Source organism: Callithrix jacchus, chromosome 12, assembly GCF_049354715.1.
Source record: "Callithrix jacchus isolate 240 chromosome 12, calJac240_pri, whole genome shotgun sequence".
NCBI classification, from domain to species: Eukaryota; Metazoa; Chordata; class Mammalia; order Primates; family Cebidae; genus Callithrix; species Callithrix jacchus.
Genome location: NC_133513.1, coordinates 30631576 through 30651468, shown reverse-complemented (window position 1 = coordinate 30651468; position 19893 = coordinate 30631576). Strand labels below are relative to the sequence as shown.

General features: G+C 53.6%; 2 protein-coding genes across 4 annotated transcripts; one reads left to right on the top strand and one right to left on the bottom strand.

Moving 5' to 3' along the window:
* Positions 1 to 475: 475 nt before the first annotated feature.
* Positions 476 to 4843, top strand: PRSS8 (serine protease 8). Of its 2 annotated transcripts, XM_002756083.5 has the most exons (6): positions 476 to 788; positions 1022 to 1039; positions 2773 to 2935; positions 3210 to 3478; positions 3564 to 3730; positions 3825 to 4843. In XM_002756083.5, exons 1-6 carry the CDS (start codon positions 704 to 706, stop codon positions 4152 to 4154), a joined length of 1032 nt encoding a protein of 343 aa, XP_002756129.1. In that variant the 5' UTR covers positions 476 to 703; the 3' UTR covers positions 4155 to 4843. The 2 variants fall into 2 exon arrangements, with proteins under 2 accessions (XP_002756129.1, XP_054098766.1); XM_054242791.2 differs by lacking the exon at positions 1022 to 1039.
* Positions 4806 to 18803, bottom strand: KAT8 (lysine acetyltransferase 8). 2 transcript variants are annotated; one of them, XM_002756082.7, is made up of 11 exons: positions 18575 to 18803; positions 15993 to 16067; positions 15739 to 15914; positions 9105 to 9158; positions 8846 to 9010; positions 8082 to 8171; positions 6050 to 6190; positions 5857 to 5950; positions 5611 to 5761; positions 5277 to 5431; positions 4806 to 4974 (listed from the first exon to the last, which is right to left on the bottom strand). In XM_002756082.7, exons 1-11 carry the CDS (start codon positions 18783 to 18785, stop codon positions 4910 to 4912), a joined length of 1377 nt encoding a protein of 458 aa, XP_002756128.1. In that variant the 5' UTR covers positions 18786 to 18803; the 3' UTR covers positions 4806 to 4909. The 2 variants fall into 2 exon arrangements, with proteins under 2 accessions (XP_002756128.1, XP_009007719.1); XM_009009471.5 differs by lacking the exon at positions 6050 to 6190.
* Between the last annotated feature and the right edge of the window lie 1090 nt (positions 18804 to 19893).

Below are 19893 nucleotides of genomic sequence, written 5' to 3'. Positions count from 1 at the left end.
CTTTGCAGAAAGGACCTGATGGATATCGGATCCTGGTGTCTTAAACTCCGGTTCCTGGCCTAAGAAGGGAGGGAGGCCCTGGGGGGCATAACTGGCCTGAGATATCTGAAAGACGTGAGGCGGAGGAGAGTCACGTTCCAGGGAGGCCGCGCACACACACACACACATACCACATGCACGTGCGTGCACACACAAGACACTACACACACAAGGACACACACGACCTACACATGTACACACATACACCACACCACATACACACACCATACAAGGGACACACACAGCCTACACAAGCATACACACACATCACACCTCGTACTACACACTGGAACACACACACAAAGACAGGCACACACAGGCGGGCCTGGGGCTCTGGAAGGACTCTTGACTTTGGTGGCAGGAGGAGCCAGAGGGCGGGGCCAGGGGAGGGGCGGGCAGGTAAGTGCAGCCACTCCTGGGAGGACCCTGCGTAGCCAGACCGTGCCAGTGACTCGTCCACACTGCTCGCTGAGGAGACTCCAGGCGTCTCCTGCTGTGGCCGCTCCCTGCCTTAGAGGCCAGCCTTGGACACCTGCTGCCCCTTCCCAGCCCGAATTCTGCTATCCTTCCCTCTGAGCCAACATCTGGGTCCTGCCTTCAACACCACCCCTAGTTTCCTACCTTGTGCTCCTGGAGTCTGCCCCAGGGGCCCTTGTCCTGGGCCATGGCCCAGAAGGGGGTCCTGGGGCCTGAGCAGCCAGGGGCTGTGGCCATTCTGCTCTGTCTTGGATTATTCCAGTTGGGAACAGGTGAGGACGTGGGGGCGGGGTAAGGACAATGTGCTGGAGGGAGCCGGCGTGATCATTTTCTGGGGTGCGCCCTTGTCTGGGGCCCAAGAAAACCCCCGGCTTCCCTAGCTCTTGGCCTCCTGCTCCCACCCTGGCTCTGCCAGGGAAGGGGCAGCCCTCTGGAACAGTGGTCGGTGCTGAGGGGTCAGGAAACCCCAGTCTCCCTCTACTCATCTCTCCCTCTTTCTTTCCAGGAGCGGAAGGGGCAGAAGGTGAGGCTTTCCTCGGAGAGAGAAGAGGGGAGGGGGATGGGACTTGGATCGGATTCCCCTGGGGTTTAACCAGTGCCTGGCCCTTGGCTGGGCTGCCCTCCCACTGCATTCTCTTAGGGCTCCCAAGGAGGCGGGGGTTGTAGCCCTCACCTTATGGACAGAGGTTCCGAGGTGCTGAGGTGCAGAGAAGCAGTAACTTGACTAGGGCACACTGCCAGTGAGGGTGCAGCTGGGATTCAGACCATCTGACTCCCAAAGTGGCGCAATTGAGATGGTTTTTGGTTTGGTTTTGTCTTTTGAGACAGGGTCTGGGTCTGTCATCGTCCAGGCTGGAGTGCAGTGGTGGGATCACAGTTTACTGCAGCCTCAACCTCCCAGGCTCACATGATCCTCTCCCCTCAGCCTCCCGAGTAGCTGGGACTACAGGTGCATGCCACCACACCTAGCTAGTTAGTTGTTTTTGTTTTGTTTTGGTAGAGATGGGGGCCTCGCTATGTTGGGCAGGCAGGTCTTGAACTCCTGGATTCAAGCAATCCTCCTGCCTCCACCTTTCAAAGTGCTGGGATTACAGGTGTGAGCCACTGTTCCCATTCTTGAGGTGGTTTTGAGGGAACCAAACCAAGGGTCTCCTTTCTTGGAAGGCACACAACCCGGCTCTGAGTCAGACTGGCTTTCAATCCCAGCTTCGCTGTGCACTGGCTATGTGTCACTGGCCAAGTCTCCTACTTTTCTAAGCCCTTAGACTCTTTGACTCTAAAATGAAGCTGCTCATGTTAGTCTCCTGGGGCTGTGGAGAGAAGGCAGGGAGATGAGGAGGTGAAAAGCCCTTCCCGGGGCTGGCACAGCCGCTGGGCTCTCTAGTGGCTGTTGTCATGATGGTGAGGGAGAGGAAGAACCGGGCTGCAGTTTTCTCTGCTCCTAGATGATTTTGTGAAGAGTAGTTGGGCCCCACTCCAAACAGTGGCCTCAGTGCAGGTGGGGCTGGGGCTGTTCTGGAAACTAGACATTCACGTCATGGGATTCCAGTTCTGCTGTTCATGTCCACAACGCCACGGGCGCTGCAGACAAGGGAATCTGCCCCTACGCAACACCCAGGTTGGTGTGGTGGAAACAGACACAGTTGTGGACTCTGGAACAATCGTGAGATTGGGCAGCTCGGGGAGCATGAGGCCAGGGGTCGGGGGCCTGGGCTCTGAAGCAATGCCCAGCTCAGCCAGCAGGAGCCCGCCAGGCTACAGAGGGGCTGCCATTCCAATCAAGCATCCACAGGTAGAGGGAAGTTTGCCACAGTAAGGATGGGGAAGGGCACTTCAGGTAGAGTGACCTGGATCAGCCAAGGTCCCGGGTAAACAAGTATGTGGCCTGATGTACACAACTGCAGGGTCCAGAGGGGATGGCTGGGGCCGAGGGCAGTGCTATGGCCGCCTGGAAGGTTTCTTAAGGGCAGCGTGGAGCCAGGGAAGGGTTTAAGCAGGGCTGTGGCCTCGTCAGATTGGGGGCTTATGAAAATCTTCTAAGAGGCGGGATGGACAGAAGGCTTGCAAGGAGGGAGGGTGCTATGAGACCTGAATTAGGTAATGAGTAGTGGACAGAAGGGGCAGAACTGCCCATGCCTGGGAGGGGACAAAGGGGTACTGACTCCTGTGAACCCACTTACCAAGCTCTGTATCAGAGCTGGGCTGCGCAGGAGTGGCCGGGCTAACAACCTGACCCCTTCCCTTCCTCCCCGGCAGCCCCCTGCGGTGTGGCCTCCCAAGCACGCATCACAGGTGGCAGCAGTGCAGACCAGGGGCAGTGGCCCTGGCAGGTCAGCATCACCCACGACGGCATCCATGTGTGTGGTGGCTCTCTCGTGTCTGAGCAGTGGGTGCTGTCAGCTGCTCACTGCTTCCCCAGGTACCGTGGAAGTAAAAAATGGGCTGGAGGTTCAAGTTCATGGGTCAATCCAGGTCAAAGGCTGGGGTTCTTGGGTTGGGTTTGAGGGTGTCAATTAAGTTTGGAAGGGCCAGTTAGAAGTGAAGGTGAGGGATCAGAGGTTACAGGATAAAACTAAGGTGCAATTTGAGACCTAAAAGGGGCTGATTGGAATCGGGTTGAATGCTACAAGGCAGCGGGGGTTGGGGAACAAGGAGAGATCTCCTGGGTCCCAGCCTTTGCCCTGTGCCTGCAGCGAGCACCGCAAGGAAGACTATGAGGTCAAGCTGGGGGCCCACCAGCTGGACTACTCCCTGGATGCCAAGGTCAGCACCGTGAAGGAAATCTTCACCCACCCCAGCTACCTCCAGGAGGGCTCCCAGGGTGACATCGCACTCCTCCAACTTGACAGCCCCGTCACTTACTCCCGTTACATCCGGCCCATCTGCCTCCCTGCAGCCAATGCCTCCTTCCCCAATGGCCTCCACTGCACTGTCACTGGCTGGGGCCACACGGCCCCCTCAGGTGAGGCGGGACACGGGATGCCTAGAGGCATGGAGGGCCACCTGACTGGGGCGGGGCCCTGGGTAAGCGTCTTTTGCCCCCACAGTGAGCCTCCAGGCCCCCAGGCCACTGCAGCAACTCGAGGTGCCTCTGATCAGTCGTGAGACGTGTAACTGCCTGTACAACATCAATGCCAAGCCTGAGGAGCCGCACTTTGTCCAGGAGGACATGGTGTGTGCTGGCTACGTGGAGGGGGGCAAGGACGCCTGCCAGGTAAGCGTGGGTCCAGGGAGGCAGATGACCAGGGCAGCTTGGGAGAGGAGACCTGGCCTGGTCCTGACGGCTGCTGTGTGGCTTCTCTCCTCAGGGTGACTCTGGGGGGCCGCTCTCCTGCCCCATGGAGGGTGTCTGGTACCTAACAGGCATTGTGAGCTGGGGCGATGCCTGTGGAGCCCGCAACAGGCCTGGGGTGTACACTCTGGCCTCCAGCTATGCCTCCTGGATCCACAGCAAGGCGCCAGAACTCAAGCCTCGTGTGGTGCCCCAAACCCAGGAGTCCCAGCCTGACATCAACCTCTGTGGCAGCCACCTGGCATTCAGCTCTGCCCCCCCAGCCCAGGGCTTGCTGAAGCCCATCCTTCTCCTGCCTCTGGGCCTGGTTCTGGGCCTCCTCTGCCCATGGCTCAGCGAGCACTGAACTGGCCCTGCTTCCAGGATGGATGCGTCACACTCAAGGACAGGAGCCTGGTCCCTCCCTGATGGCCTTTGGACACCGGGCCTGGCTTGGGCCCTTCTTCCGGGACTCTGCAGGAGGCTGGGGCCCCATCTTGATCTTTGAGCCCATTCTTCTGGGTGTGCTCTTTGGGACTATAACTGACAGTCACAAGTTTTATTGCCTGTGGCAATGATCAGAGCCTTTGGCCCCTCACCTGCCATGGACCAGCCCATTGGCCAGGCTCCTGTGGAGCTCTTGGGATCCTTGGCTACGCAAATGAGCCCTGCTCCCACCTGTTTCCAGAAGACTGCTCCCACGCCCACCTGCCAGCCTGACGAGCACATCTCTCTGCCCTCTCCCTGTGTTCTGGGCTGGGGCCACCTTTGTGCAGCTTCTTTTCAAGGACAGGAAAGGTCTCAATCTTGCCCACTGGCCACTGAGTGCCCCTGAGCCCTGACTCCTGTACTCCGGAGGACTGAGCCCCCACCGGAACTGCGCTGGCGCTTGGATCTGGGGTGGGGGTAACAGGGCAGGAAAGAGTAAAATGTTTGAGCACAACTCGCTATGCACGTGTGAAGTGAAAGGAAGAACATCGGCTCTTGGCCTCTCCCTCCCACCTCCAAAGTCCAGGGCCACCAGCAGAATGGACTTTAATAAAAAAAATGACAAAACAGGTCTGTACATATTTACAGGCTGGGGGCCAGGAGGCACGGGTCCAACGACGGGGGCCAGGCCGCTCACTTCTTGGAGAGCTTGACTTGTTTGTGCTTGGGGGGTGCCCACTTAAGACAGACGGAGTCCACTGTGGGGAGAAGGGGCAGGAGGCAGGGCTGGGCCTCGGCCAGGCCAGCTCACACTCGGCTGCCCTACTCTGGGCTCAGGCCAGGTTTCACCTCCTCCGGGTGAGTACAAAAGGGCAGGCTGTGCTGGGGAGGGGCAGGGAAGCCCAGGAATGAGAGGCCTGCCTGGGCTCCATCCAGGGAGCTGGTCTGACTGGTTTGTGATCATGTGACAGCAATAAGGAGGCCTTGACTCCTAGCAGTCCGTATACCTACCACCAACTCCTTCCCCCCCCACACACACACACGACAGTCCCCTACCCACCTGTGATGGGTGGTTTCTTATACTGGGCACTTTTGAGGTGCTCCTCGACCAGCTTGGGTGTGACACAGATCACATGCTGGCCCTTCCAATACTTGACCATGTTGAGGGACTGCAGGGTACTGATGATGTCATTCTGGGTGATGCTGGTCATCTGGCTGCAAAAAGGGATGCAAGCAAATGCCAGACATGGTGCCCTTTCGGGATCTGGCCAAGAGGGCAACAGGGAACAGAGACAGGATCATGGCCCATCTCAGGACAAGCCCTGCCCTCAGGGCCCGGGAAGCCCTACCACCTGAGGTCCTTGATGGACACTGTGCCCCAGAGGCTCCCTCACCTGAGGTCCTTGATGGACAGCGTGCCCCGGAAGTCCCGCAGGATCTCCAGCAGCACCCAGGACCAGTAGCTGCGGTAGCTGAGCTTGCCCAGGTCAGACAGCGGTTTCTCTGGAGAGCCGACCGTGCTCTCCAGCTTGGACAGCTCATAACCTGGCAGCGGCACAAAGAGGAACCTAGGATTCAGCCCGCCCTGGCACCCTTGCCCCACAGGTATCCCCCTCCCAGACAGGCCAGGAGCCACTCACTGAAAGCGATGAGGAATTTCCCGTAGCCTCGGCGTTGGTAGGGGGGCAAGGTCAGGATGCAGGCCACATTGTTTCCATCTGGGGACTCCTTCTCCTGTAGGGGGCAGGTGCTCAGGGCCACTGGGGAGGCTCTGTCTCCACTCAATTCATGCCTACCCTCGCCCTCCCCGCCCCCAGCTTCCCAACCCAGCACCTTGGAGAAGTAGCCGACAATGTGGGCCCCCTGCCTGTCCACCTCGGTCAGGATGTAAAAGACGAATGGCTCCACATCAAAATACAGTGTCTTGTGGTCCAGGAAAAGCTTGGCCAGCAGACACAGGTTCTGACAGTAAATCTAGGGGCAAGGAGGGGGAGACAGGCTCAGGGGGCAGGCACAGGACCCACCCAGCTGGCCTCCAGGAGCCAGCACCACAACGTAGCAAGTGGGTGCCTTGCCAGTCCAGCCAGATTTAACACTGGAAGGAGTCTTTGGTCAGCCTCTGACAGACAGGGAACTGGAAATCAGAGGGCAACCACTCCAGAGGCACCAGCAGAGCTGGGCGAAACCCGGCCACCCCTTCTGAGGGCCAAATACAGGGCAGGTGCCTTCCATGCAGGATCTGGTTCGGTTTTCACAGACATTAACTGTCACTGTTTCAGCTTGGGAAACTGAGGCTCTGAGGCAGGAATTGAGACTTTCCTGTTCATGACTATGTCCCCAGTGTCCAGCACGAGGCTAAGTATGAAGCTGGGTGCCTGGTAAATGTCTGCTGAATGGAGGAGCCTCAAGCCTGACTCCACAGCTCCAGCCCTGTCTGCCCACTTGGCTGCACTCCAGCAGGGGACAATGGGACCGAGTTTGGCTTCATGGCACATACTAAGGGGCTCCCTGGTCTATGACACCACAGCTACTCTCTCATCCAACCTGGCAGCCGTGCGAGCCCAGCACTGCCAGGCCTATCTCACTCAGGAGGAAGCTGAAGCTCCCAGAGTGGAAGTGCTTGCCCAGGGCCTCGGAGCTGGCAGAGGACAGAGCTGGAAAGCACCCCCACATCTCCAGCAGGGGCCCTTCTGCCATTCCACCCAGTCATGCTCAGGAAGGCAGAGCAGGGACAAGGGCCGGGCCCAGCCTGCGCATTCTCAGAGTCCAGGGCTAACCAAGCCTCAAGAGGCCACTGATAATAACAAGACTGTGTTAATTAAGCACTTACTAGCGCAAGCACTGCACTGAGTACTTGACATTTGCTGTCTCATTTATTCCACTAACAGAGCTAGGTAAATATTATGACTCCTGTCTTACAGACAAGGAAACAGGAACAAACTATGTTAAGTCACTTGTCTGTGGTCAGTGAGGAAGTGATAGGGCAATGTGAGCCACCCTGAAGTGAGTGGGGCCACTCTGAAGCCTGCCCTCTGCCCTCTCCGTCCTATGCTGTATGGCCTATCTATGGGAAGTTAGAACACTAGGGGAGGCCCTCCCAGGCTGACAAGGCAAAGGCAAAGTTCTCTACAACAGCAGAGAAGGTCCCAAAGGCCCCAACCTGCCCCGCTGAAGTCATTCGGGGCCAGGAACAAGGAACTCAGCCCTTGATAGCCACAGAGCTCTCAGCAGGAAATTTCACACAAAGCGGTCCCCTCCCAGGCGAAAACAAACACCTTTCTTTCCAATGCAAGGAGAAAGTGCTTCTAAAAACAGCCTAAGGCAAGATAATCTCCACTCTGGGTTCCAGAACAACCCAAGCTTGAACCTAACCCCACCAGCAAAAGAGTCCTGGGGCCACAGGGCCCTGCATTTCCTGTGCGCCAACCACAGGCCTAGCGCAGGGCTAGGAGGCCCTCATAGGCCTTTTTTTTTTTTTGAGACAGATCCTCACTCGTCACCCAGGCTGGAGTGCAGTGGCACCACCTTGGCTCACTGCAATCTCCACCTCCCAGATTCAAGCAATTCTGGTGCCTCAGCCTCCAGAATTGGGATTACAGGTGCGCACCACCATGCTGGCTAAAGATGGGGGTTTTGCCATGTTGCCCAGGCTACTCTCCAACTCCTGAGCTTAGGCAGTCAGCCCACCTTGGCCTCCCAAAGTGCTAGCTAGGATTGCAGGTGAGCTGCCATGCTCGGCCCCTCGGAGGGCTTCTGCCCGCAGAGGCTCACGTTAAGGCTGCCCCCTCCCCTTTGGTGGTGATGAGGATCATCTGAGAGGTGCCCAGGGCCTCTCGGCCTCCCCTAGCCCCGCCTACCCACTCACCTTATGGTCTTTGCCGTCGACTTCATACACAGAGATGTTGCTCTTGCGATAAATCTCCTTCCCCGGGGGCTGCCGCCACTGGCACTGGCCCTGGTTGGGGGACGAGAGAACAGGCTCACTGCCTATAGGTTCTCTGCTAGGTGGCCCCCACCCACCACTGCATGCCTTGGAGCAAGTCTCTGCCTCTGTTTCCCTCAACACTTCACCTGCATCCAGTAATCCTCCCAGCAGCCTGAGGAGGGCGATCCTTCTTTACAGACCAAGGCCCAGGCACAGAGCATCACACAGCGGGGTGGGGTCCATGGGCCTGGCTCTGGAGGCGCCCGTCCATGACCATGGCCTCCCTAAACCACACCTATTCGCCTCAGGTTCCACACTTTGGGAAGCAGCCCACTATGCCATGATAAGAGCGCCCCCTTCCTGACAGCCCCCAATTTCATCCACATCTTAAGGTCCCACTGCCAGGGGCTATGTGTGCTTCCTAGGATGGGACTGGCCTTGGCAAAAGACCTGAAGGGGTGAGTTACTGTACCCATTCCAGAAAAGAGGAAGCTGAGGTCTGGAGTCAGCAAGGTCACCCTGACAGCAACAGCAAAGCCAGGCCTGGAATCCAGGCCTTCTGATGCCCAGCAGCTCTTCCCTGTACTTGCTCCTCTGGGCCCGTCTCCTCCCTGGAGCTGCCTACGCGGCCGTGCTCAGCTTCCATGCTGGCCTCCGTCTCTACCAGGCCCCTGCCCTGCTTGGCCCGGCCGGCCCAGCCTCACCAGGTGGAAGCGGTAGGTCTTCTCGTATTTCATGTACTTGAGGCAGTACTCGCAGAGCCAGAGCTTGGGCTGTTTCCCGTAGTCTTCGGGGAACGGTGAGAAGTACCAGGCATCAATTTCATAGTTCCCGATGTGGATCTTGTCCACGTACTTCACCTTAGTGATCTGCAGGTAGGAGTGGGGCACAGTGCACGGCTCAGCAGGGGCTCCTCAGCAAGGGGAGATCGGGGACCTGCAGGCAGCTCCCCACCCCGCTTACCGCCTCGTGCTCCTTCTCTAAGGCTGCCGTGGTGGGATCCATCTCTGCATAAGTCTGAGCCAGGAAAGAAAAGTGGGCAGGGGTGAACAGAAGTGGTGACCAGGTTGTCCCTTCCCATCCAGGACCCACAAGCCCTCCCTGCTGTTTTCCAGACCTCATTCCCTGGATGGCAATAATAACCACACACGTAGCTGACCTGTCTGACTCAGTTCTGAAGCTGGCCAGTCTAAGCTCCTCTCGCATCCACCCGCCCCATCCCCTGGATATCCCAGACATCCCTGATGCCCAAGTTCGGACCTTTTGCCAGATGAACAGGGTTAGGATCAGGATAGGGGCTTTAGCTGCATGATGCGGGTAATCCAGCTCTGCCAAAGTTGTGAGAGCCAGAGGAAAGCTTTCCAGATCCACTGTAGGAACTGTCACTACCTCCCTGATGTGCCTGGACCCCTTTCCTGAGCACTAGACCCCACCTGCCCATGGGACTGCCCCAGAGGTCCCTCCCACAGGGACAGCAGACTCAAGATGTGCAAAAAGGACCTCAACACTCCTCCCTGCAAACCTGCGGCTCCTCCTGAGTTGCTCATTTCACTGGGAACATCACCCTTGGTCCCACCATCCAAGACCCATAACTAGGCCTGCCTCAGACTCTTCCCTCTCCCTCAGCCTGGCCAAGTCCTAATACAGTGGATGTAGACTCTACCTCTGACATCTCTGGAATTGGGCCCTCTCTGGAATTCTCTCTGTCCTGCTCCAAGTAGTCATGGCCCCATCTCAGGTCTAGACAATTGACGAGGCCTCCTCAGATTCCCAGCTTCCAGCCCCAGCCTCCTCATTGCTATCAGCAGCCCACTTTATGCGGCCTTCATGCTTTTGCACAAACAGCTCTTTCCACCTGGAAAATGCCCTTCCTTCTCTCACTGCCAGCAGAAAACACTTCCTCAGCCTGGCATGGAGTGCATGAGTCAGGTGAGTCTGTGATGCTTTGTGACCTATCCTGTGTCACTGTTGTTATGGTGCTCTTTCCTGTCCTTCAAGGCTCAAGATTCTTCTCACCCACTCCAGGAGACCTGACCGGATTCTTCCCATGCAGAAAACATTCCCTAGTTCCCAAGTGCAGTGAGATGTGGTCAACAGGGAAACACTTTCCAAGTATGGCCACCTCGGTTCCCTATCTTCCAAGTCCTCAGAAAGCAGAGACTAAGAATCACGCTACACTCACAGCATGTCCCACTCTTAGGCCAGACTCTGCGGGAGGAACTGAGTACAGCCTGGCAACGGAGGAGGGACCCAAGACAGCCTGTGACCTACACAGGGCAGATGAGGCCCTTTCCCATGGCTGAGAAGGGACGAAGGAGCCAGCACTTTACCCAGAACCCCTCTCCACAAAGCACTGTGCTTACCTGGCCTCATCTAATCCTTTCACTAACCCTTACATAGAGCGTTTTTTTTTTTGAGACGGAGTCACTCTGTGGCTCAGGCTGGAATGCAGTGGCACCACCTAGGCTCACTGCAACCTGCAACCTCTGCCTCCTGGGCTCAAGCAATTCTCCTGCCTCAGCCTCCCGAGTAACTGGGATTATAGGTGCATGCCACCATGTCTGGGTACCTTTTGTATTTTTAGTAGTGAAGGGGTTTCACATGTTGGCCAGACTGGTCTCCAACTCCTGACCTCAGGTGATCCACCCACCTCAGCCTCCAAAGTGCTAAGATTACAGGCATGAGCCACCACGCCCAGATGCGTTATTTCAGTTTTACAGAGCAGTAAACAGGCAGGGCAAAGTGAGGTCCCTTGCCCTCCGGGACTAGCAAACTGCCATTTATTCCAAGTGGTAAGCACGGCATAGACATTCTTTCTTTTTCTGAGATCGTCTCTCGCTCTGTCGACCAGGCTAGAGTACTGTGGCGACATCACGGCTCACTGCAATCTCCAGCTCCTGGGCTTGAGTGATTCTCCTGCCTCAGCCTTCCAAGTAGCTGAGACTACATGCACCTGCTACCACACCCAGCATTTTTTTTTTTTTTTTTGAGAGGAAGTTTCACTCTAGTCCAGGCTGGAGTGCAATGATGTCATCTCGGCTCACTACAGCCTCTACCTCCCAAGTTCAAGCGATCCTCCCACCTCAGCCTCCCAAGTAGCTGGAATTATAGGTGCCCACCAGCATTCTCCACTCATTTTTTATATTTTTAGTAGAGATGGGGTTTCACCATGTTGGCCAGGCTGATCCTGAACTCTTTATCTTCAAATGATCCACCCGCCTTGGCATCCGAAACTGCTGGGATCGCCAGTGTGAGCCACAGCACCCCACCTTTTTTTGTATTTTTAGTGGAGATGGGCTTTCACCATAATGGCCAGGCTGGTCTCAAACTTCTGACCTCTAATGGTCCAGTCATCTCAGCCTCCCCGAGTGCTGCAATGACAGGCATGAGCCACTGCACCCAGATGACATTATTGCATTTCATCCTCACAGTGAGACTTTGAAACAAGAGTGCTCACTGTGCCTGTTGCACAAGACAGGAAACTGAGGCCACAAAGATGTGACATCACTTGCCCAAGGTCACAGAACTGGTACTCAGCAGAGACAGGCGTGGGCCCCTGATCTGTCCAATTCTGAACCTAGCCACTGTAAAGATGAGGAAGAAATATTTTCTTCCTCACAAGTCCCTTTAAGACACATTCCCCAATTCTCACAAAATACAGTCCTCTTCTGCAAATGCAATAAAGAACTACAAAAACACTACTTTTCTTAATTGTTGCAATTTATTTACAATTAAACATTAATTAGGCTCTAAAGAACCGTGCTATTATTAACTGGATGATTGTTTCATTACCTATTCTTTGATTTTTATCACCACTGGCCCGTTATCCACCCTGCTGGTTGCCAGCTCAGAGGCATGTCTTTATTCAGTGCATACTAGTTGGGGAACTAATCTTAGATCTATGCTGTCCAATAGCCACTTGTCACATAGGGCTATTTAAAATTATACTCAGCCAAACATGGTGGCTCATGCCTGTAATCCCAGCACTTTGGGAGGGTGAGGTGGGTGGATCACTTGAGGGCAGGAGTTCCAGACCAGTCTGGCCAACATGGCGTAACTCCGTCTCTACTAAAAATAAAAAAATTAGCTGGGTGTGGTGGCATGTGCCTGTAATCCCAGCTACTTGGGAGGCTGAGGCATGACAATCGCTTAAGCCAGGAAGGCAGAGGTTGCAGTAACTGGAGATCTCACCACTGCACTCCAGCCTAGGTGACAGAGCGAGACACTGTCTCAAAAAATGAAAATTTTGGCTGGGTGCGGTGGCTCAGACCTGTATTCCCAGTATTTTGGGAGGCTGAGGTGGGCAAATCACTTGAGGTCAGGAGTTTGAGGCCAAACACAGTGAAACCTCATCTCTACTAAAAATACAACAATGAGTTGGGCATGGTGGTACGTGCCTGTAGTCCCAGCTACTCAGGAGGCTGAGGCAGGAGACTCGCTTGAATCCAAGAGGCGGAGGTTGCAGTAAGCTGAGACCGCACCACTGCACTCCACCCTGGGCAATAGAGCAAAACAGTCACAAAAACATGAAAATAAATAAAAAATTTTTAAAAATTATAATTCCGAAAAAAAATTTTTTTGAGATAGTTTTGTTCTGTTACCCGGGCTGGATAAAGTACAGTGGTGCGATCTTGGCTCACCGCAACCTCCACACCTCCTGGGTTCAAGCGATTCTCCTGCCTCAGCCTCCTAAATAGCCAGGATAACAGGTGGGCACTACTACAACTGGCTAACTTTTGTATCTATTTTTGCGGGGGGGGGACGGAGTTTCGCTCTTGTTACCCAGGCTGGAGTACAATGACGCGATCTCGGCTCACCGCAACCTCCGCCTCCTGGGTTCAAGCAATTCTCCTGCCTCAGCCTCCCGAGTAGCTGAGATTACAGGTGCACACCACCATACCCAGCCAATTTTTGTATTTGTTTTTTTTTTTTTTTTTTTTGAGATCGAGTTTTGCTCATTACCCAGGCTGGAGTGCAATGGCACGATCTCGGCTCACCACAACCTCTGCCTCCTAGGTTCAGGCAATTCTCCTGCCTCAGCCTCCTGAGTAGCTGGGATTACAGGCACGCGCCACCATGCCCAGATAATTTTTTGTATTTTTAGTAGAGACAGGGTTTCACCATGTTGACAAGGATGGTCTCGATCTCTTGACCTTGTGATCCACCCGCCTTGGCCTCCCAAAGTGCTGGGATTACAGGCGTGAGCCACCGCGCCCGGCCCAATTTCTGTATTTTTAGTAGAGACAGGGTTTCGCCATGTTGGCCAGGCTGGTCTCGAACTCTTGACTTCAAGTGATCCATCCGCCTCAGCCTCCCAAAGTGCTGGGATTACAGACATGAGCCACTGCACCTGACCATAATTTTAAAATTCTTAATTCTTAGTCACATTAGACACATTTCAAGTGCTCAACATCCCTATGTGGCTAGTGGCTACTGTACTGGATAGTACAGCTAAAGAACATTTCCATTACAATAGGAAGTTCGATTGGGCAGTGCTGCCTTAGACCTTGAGGGGTTTTTCCAATTTAGGGTATTTCAATTTTTTTAATCACACCACAGAAGGAAGTACACTTGGCACTATAAACCTATTGATATGTCTGTATATACACACACATGTATGCTAGGATCATCAGGAAGTAAGGCTGGAACAAGAGGAATCCTGCACTTTTATTGAATGTGAAATAAAAGCTTCTCAAAACAATACCTGCCCTCAGTAAAGTGCAACACCCTGATTTTTCTATCTTATCCACTTCCTTTGTTCCACTTAAATTTACATGCTGGGCTTGCCCACTGAATTCATGTACTCAAAAGGATGAAACTGTAATGGTTGAAAGTAACAAATGGCCGGGTGCGGTGGCTCACGCCTGTAATCCTAGCACTTTGGGAGGCTGAGATGGGTGGATCACCTGAGGTCAGGAGTTCAAGACCAGCCTGGCCATCACAGTGAAACCCCATCTTTAAATAAATAAATAAATAAAATGAATAAAATAAAAAAAAAAAGAAAGTAACAAATGTCTAGGTATCTTGAGACTTTGATAAATCTTGCTCTGGTTTGCACTCCTCATTTAAATTAAGAAACTGAGAGATGGCGAGGAGCAGTAGCTCATACCTGTAATCCCGGCACTTTGGGAGGCTAAGGCAGGAGGATCGCTTGAGACCAGGAGTTTGAAACCAGTGTGGGCAACATAGCAATACCCTGTCTCTACAAAACAATAAAAAATTAGTCAGGTATGGTGACACGTTCCTGTGGTCTCAGCTACTCAGGAGGCTGAGGCAGGACTGCTGAGCCCAGCAGGCTGAGGCCACAGTGAGGGATGATTGTATCACTGCACTCAGCCTAGACGATAGAGTGAGACCCTGTCTCAAAAAACGTAACAATAATATGTACAACTGTTGTATATCAACACAAGAAAAAACCAAGGCAGATGCAGCGATGTGTACCTGTGGTCCTAGCTACTTAGGAGGCTGAGGCAGGAAGAACATCTGAGCCCAGGAGTTTAAGTCCAGCCCAAGCAACAGAGCAAGACTCCTCTCTCTCAAGAAAAAAACAAAATCATGGCTCAGGCCTCTAGCTCTGAGGAAGCACAATCTAGCTGATAGATCTAATTCCTTGTCTGGGTCCTTAAACCTATCTGTAGCTCTTCTGTAAATTGGGGATAATATTAATGCTTACCTCACAGGCTTGCTGTGAAATGTCAGTGAGGTCATATGTTAAAATACTGAGCTTAATGCTTCGGCTGACTGGCTAAGAAGTGTTTGGCATCATTATACTCAGCCCACCCTTTTATTAGCTGTGTGACCTTGGGCATGTAACTCAATCTCTCTGAGCCTGCTTCCTCACCTACGAAAAATGTAAATATTCCTGTGTGCTGAAGTGTTGAGAAGGATTTGAGGAGCTTATACATATACAGGACTTGGCAGGGTGCTTGGCTATAGCAAATGCCCAATAACACTCTCGTCTTTCCCACTGCACTTCAAGTCATTTTGTCTCCTAAGACACAGCCACTAGGAGACAAGAGGCTACTGGTCAGCCAGGCATGATCGCTCATGCCTATAATCCCAGTACTTTGGGAGGCTGAGGTGGGTGGAACACCTGAGGTCAGGAGTTCAAGAGCAGCCTGACCAACATGGATACACCCCGTCTCTACTAAAAATACAAAACTAGCCGGGCACGGTGGCACACGCCTGTAATCCAAGCTACTCTCGAGGCTAAAGCAGGAGAATCGTTTGAACCCGGGGGATGGAGGTTTCAGCAAGCCGAGATAGCGCCATTGCACTCCAGCCTGGGAAACAAGACCGAAACAACTCCTCAAAAAAAAAAAAAAAAAAAAAGGCTACTGGTGCAGGATGCCTGAATTCTAGTCCTAGTCCCAGCTGCACCATTTCCTTGCTGTGAGAATGTAGCCAAGCCCTTACCCTCTCTTGGCCTGTTTTCTTACCTAAGAAAAGTAAAAGGAAGTAGATAAAGTCCCTGACACACTACAGGAGCTTAAGAAACAGGATTTGCCATGGTTTTGGCACTGGGGCCCAAGAGACCCAAGGGAGCCAGCAGAGGCAGCTGGGCCTCCTGGGCCCGGGGACAGGAAGGGACCCGGACCTTCTGCACATGGTTGATCTCATCATGCTTGCGCTTTTGGTTGCGAGTGATCTTGCGCTCAGGCTGTTCGGCAAGCTCGCTCAGGTACTTCTCTGAGTTCTTCTGCACAGCATCCTTCACCGTCTTGGTCAGTGCCAGCCGGTTCTTGTCTACCCACTCGTCCAGCCGCCGGTTAACTGTAAGGATGGGCCATGAGAGCGCTGCCAGGGCACCCCACTCCCCACACCCAGGCCCAGATGCACCAAGCCACTCACAGCCCACGTAGTGTACATAGAATTCCTCTCGGCCCTCCTGGTCATTCACCCGAGACTGGATCACTTCGGCAGAATCTGTGACAGGGAAAAAGGCTAGAATCATCGGGAAGGTAAGGCTGGAACAAGAGGAGTCCTGCACACCGAGGAGTGGTGTCCAGAGTCAGTGGCCACACATGAGCTAACCTTGCTGGTCTACCTCTGCCATTCTGCTCAATCACGCCACAACTGTGACGTGGACCAGGTTGAGGCTGTTATTCCTATTTTACGGAAGAGAAAAAAAAACTGGCTGGGCATGGTATTTCACACCTGTAATCCCAAGCACTTTGGGAGGCTGAGACAGACAGATCACTTGAGGCCAGGAGTTTGAGACCAGCCTGGCCAACCTGGCAAAATCCCATCTCTACTAAAAATACAAAAAAAAAAAAAAGCATAGAGTGGTGGCATACGCCTGTAATCCCAGCTACTTAGGAGGCTGAGGCAAGAGAACTGGTTGAACCCGTGATGCAAACATTGCAGTGAGCCACTGCACTCCAGCCTGGATGACAAGAGTGAGACTCTTGTCTCAAAAAAAAAAAAAAAAAACCAAAAATCCAAAAAAACAACAAAAAACAAAACAAAACTGAGGATTACGAGGGTCACAGATTTGAAAAGTGATGACTTAACTGAATTTAAGTCTGACCCTAAATTCAATGCTCATTTTGCCATATACCCTCAGTCATTCATTTGTTCAGGGATCATGAAGGTTGGCTCTGGATTAAGACACCCTAATTAGGCTGGGTACAGTGGTTCACACCTGTAATCCCAGCACTTTGGGAGGCGGAAACAGGCGGAACACGAGGTCCAGAGATCGAGACCATCCTGGCCAATATGGTGAAACTCCGTCTCTACTAAAAATACAAAACTTAGCTGGGTGTGGTGGTGCATGCCTGTAATCCCAGCTATTCCGGAGGCTGAGACAGGAGAATCGCTTGAACCCAGAAAGCAGAGGTTGCAATGAGCCGAGATGGAACCACTGCACTCCAGCCTGGCAACAGAGCAAGACTCCATCTCAAAACAAACAAACAAACAAAATAGCCTACGTTAATATATAATTCCAGCTCCCTACTTTAGCGGTGTGTGACTGAGCAAGTTATTCCATCTTTCTGAGCCTCAGTCTCTTCATCTGTGGAAGAGGGATAACAGCCAGGCACAGTGGCTCGCCCAGTAATCCCAGCACTTTGAGAGGCTGAGGTGGGAGGATCACCTGAGCCCAGGAGGTCTAGGCTGCAGTGACCTGTCAACGCGCCACTGCACTCCCACCTGGGTGCCAGAGTGAGATCCTGTCTGAAAAAAGAAAAAAAGCGTGCCAACCTTAGAAGGTGAGTTAATGCCTCCAAAATTTTTAGCACAGCACCTGACAATCAGCAGACCATTCAATAAATGAGTAAGGCAACCACTATGTGCCTGGCCATATGCTATGTTGTTGCCGGGTACAGAGGACACAGTGATGAATCACAAGAAGTCCTGCCCTCCAGAAATTCCCAGTATGATGGAGGAAGACACAGAGAGAAAATTACAACATAATGGTGCAAAAACTATGACGGAGGTATGAAACAAATGTTGCAGGAACACAGAGAAGGGAACAACTCACTTCGCCTGAAGGGGAATCAAGGATGACATCACAAAGGATACGAAGCTAAAAAGCTGAGTAGGAGCTAGACGGGTGAACAAGGAGAAAGAAAAGGCATTCCAAGCAGTGGGCACAGGTGGTAAAAAGCCGTGTGGTCTTCAGAGGACACAGTGTGTTCTGGCCTGGAAATGGCCTTCACTAGGGTTGGCTAGAAACTGGAGAGGTTTAAAAACTGGGTGCAGTGGCTCACGCCTGTAATTCCAGCACTTTGGGAGGCCGAGCTGGGCGGATCACCAGGTCAAGAGTTCAAGACCAACTTGACCAACATGGTGAAACTCCATCTCTACTAAAAATACAAAAATTAGCTGGGCATGGTGATGAGCGCCTGCAGTCCCAGCTTCGGGAGGTTGAGGCAGGAGAATCGCTTGAACCTGGGAGGTGGAGGTTGCAGTGAACCGAGACCGTGCTACTGCACTGAAGTCTGGGTGACAGAGCAACACTGTCTCCAAAGAAAGAAAGAAACTGGAGAGGTCACAAAAACCAATGCCATTCGAAGGAATTTGAAGTTAATTTTGAAATAAGAGAAAGCAGCAGAACATTACGAAAGGGGAGCCTGTTGTTTTTCTGGAAGGTATTCTCTCTGTGGCCGGCTGCCAGGAACCAATGGAAGGAGAAGACGCAGAGACAAGACGGGTGAAGAAGCAGCGTTAGCAAGAAAACAGAATGAAACCTAAGACTGGTCAAGGAAGTGGAATGGGAAGAATTCTGCCTGAGTCGGGGGGTTTGTAGGCGTCGCTCAGCAAAATCCGAGGCCGACAGTCTCCCAGAATTGGGTTGGTATCTCAGCGCCTGGAACTCAGCGTTCTTTCCTCAAGCCCCGTCCCCGCTCCTCCCCACTCCCAGCCCCAGGCTCTCGGCCTCCAGGAGAACGAGTTCTCAGGCCCCGCCCCCAGGCCCTGGGCCCCGCCCTCACGCCAGGTGCTATCCGGTCGCCGGCACAGGTATGTTTCTCCAATCTCCACCGTGACTTCCGGCTCGCCGCGTGCCGGGGTCGGCGGAGAGACGCGGCCCGGGGATGGGGCGGCCCCCTCGGCGGCCGCATTCTCCCCGGGCCCGGGCTCGCCCTCCCCCGTGACCCCTGAAGTAGCGGCTGCAACCGCCGCAGCAGCGCCTTGTGCCGCCATGGCGGGAGAGGAAGTGACGCCAGAGTCGGGCGCCACGCGGCTCTTTTGGCTCCGGGTCAGCGGTGCGTGGGGTAGGCTCCGCAGGCTTGAGGGCAGGATTTGTGACGTAACAGGAGCCTATTGGCTTGTGTGCCCGTCCCCGTGGCCCCGCGAAGAGCGGGATGTTCACTGTGCGGCGGTCCTGGACCTCCTGGCTTTCTGTGCGGAGTTGTAGCTACAGCCTGTGGTTGAGGAGAAGAAACAGACTTTCCTTATGCGGTGACTCAGGTCACAACGCTCAACCTTTTTTTTTTTTTTTGAGATGGAGCCTCGCTCTGTCGCCAGACTGGAGTGCAGTTGTGCGATCTTGGCTCGCTGCAACCTCTGCCTCCCGGGTTCAAGCGATTCTCCTGCCTCAACCTCCTAAGTAGCTGAGACTGCACCACGCCCAGCTAATTTTTGTATTTTTAGCAGAGACGGGATTTCACCATGTTGGCCAGGATGGTCTTGACCTCCTGATCCGCCCAGCTCGGCCTCAAAGTGCTGAGATTGCAGGCGTGAGTCACTTCACCCGGTTTTTTTTTTTTTTTTTTTTTTTTTTTTTTTGAGACGAAGTGTCGCTCTGTAGCCAGGCTGAAGTGCAGTGGCGCGATCTTGGCTCATTGCAACCTCCGCCTCCTGAGTTCTAGCGATTCTCCTGCCTCAGCCTCCCGAGTAGCTGGGACTACAGGCGGGTGCCACCACGCCCAGCTAATTTTCGTATTTTTAATAGAGATGGGGTTTCACCATGTTGGCTAGGATGGTCTCAATCTCTTGACCTTGTGATCCACCTGCCTCAGTCTCCCAAAGTCCCGGGATTACAAGCATGAGCCACCACACCTGGACAGCTCAAACTTTTTAAAGGCCTTGGTGCCTGAGGAAGACAGGATGTGCCAATTTTTAGCGGGCACCACCCCCCATTTTAACGAGGCAGAACCACCCTGGTAGTCAGGGGTTAACACTCACCCCTGAGCTGCCCACTCGAGCTGGCCTAATGTCGCTTACCCCCTTTTTTTGAGATGGAGTCTTGCTCTGTTGACCAGGCTGAAGCGCAGTGGCACAGTCTTACTCACTGCAATTTCCTCTTGGG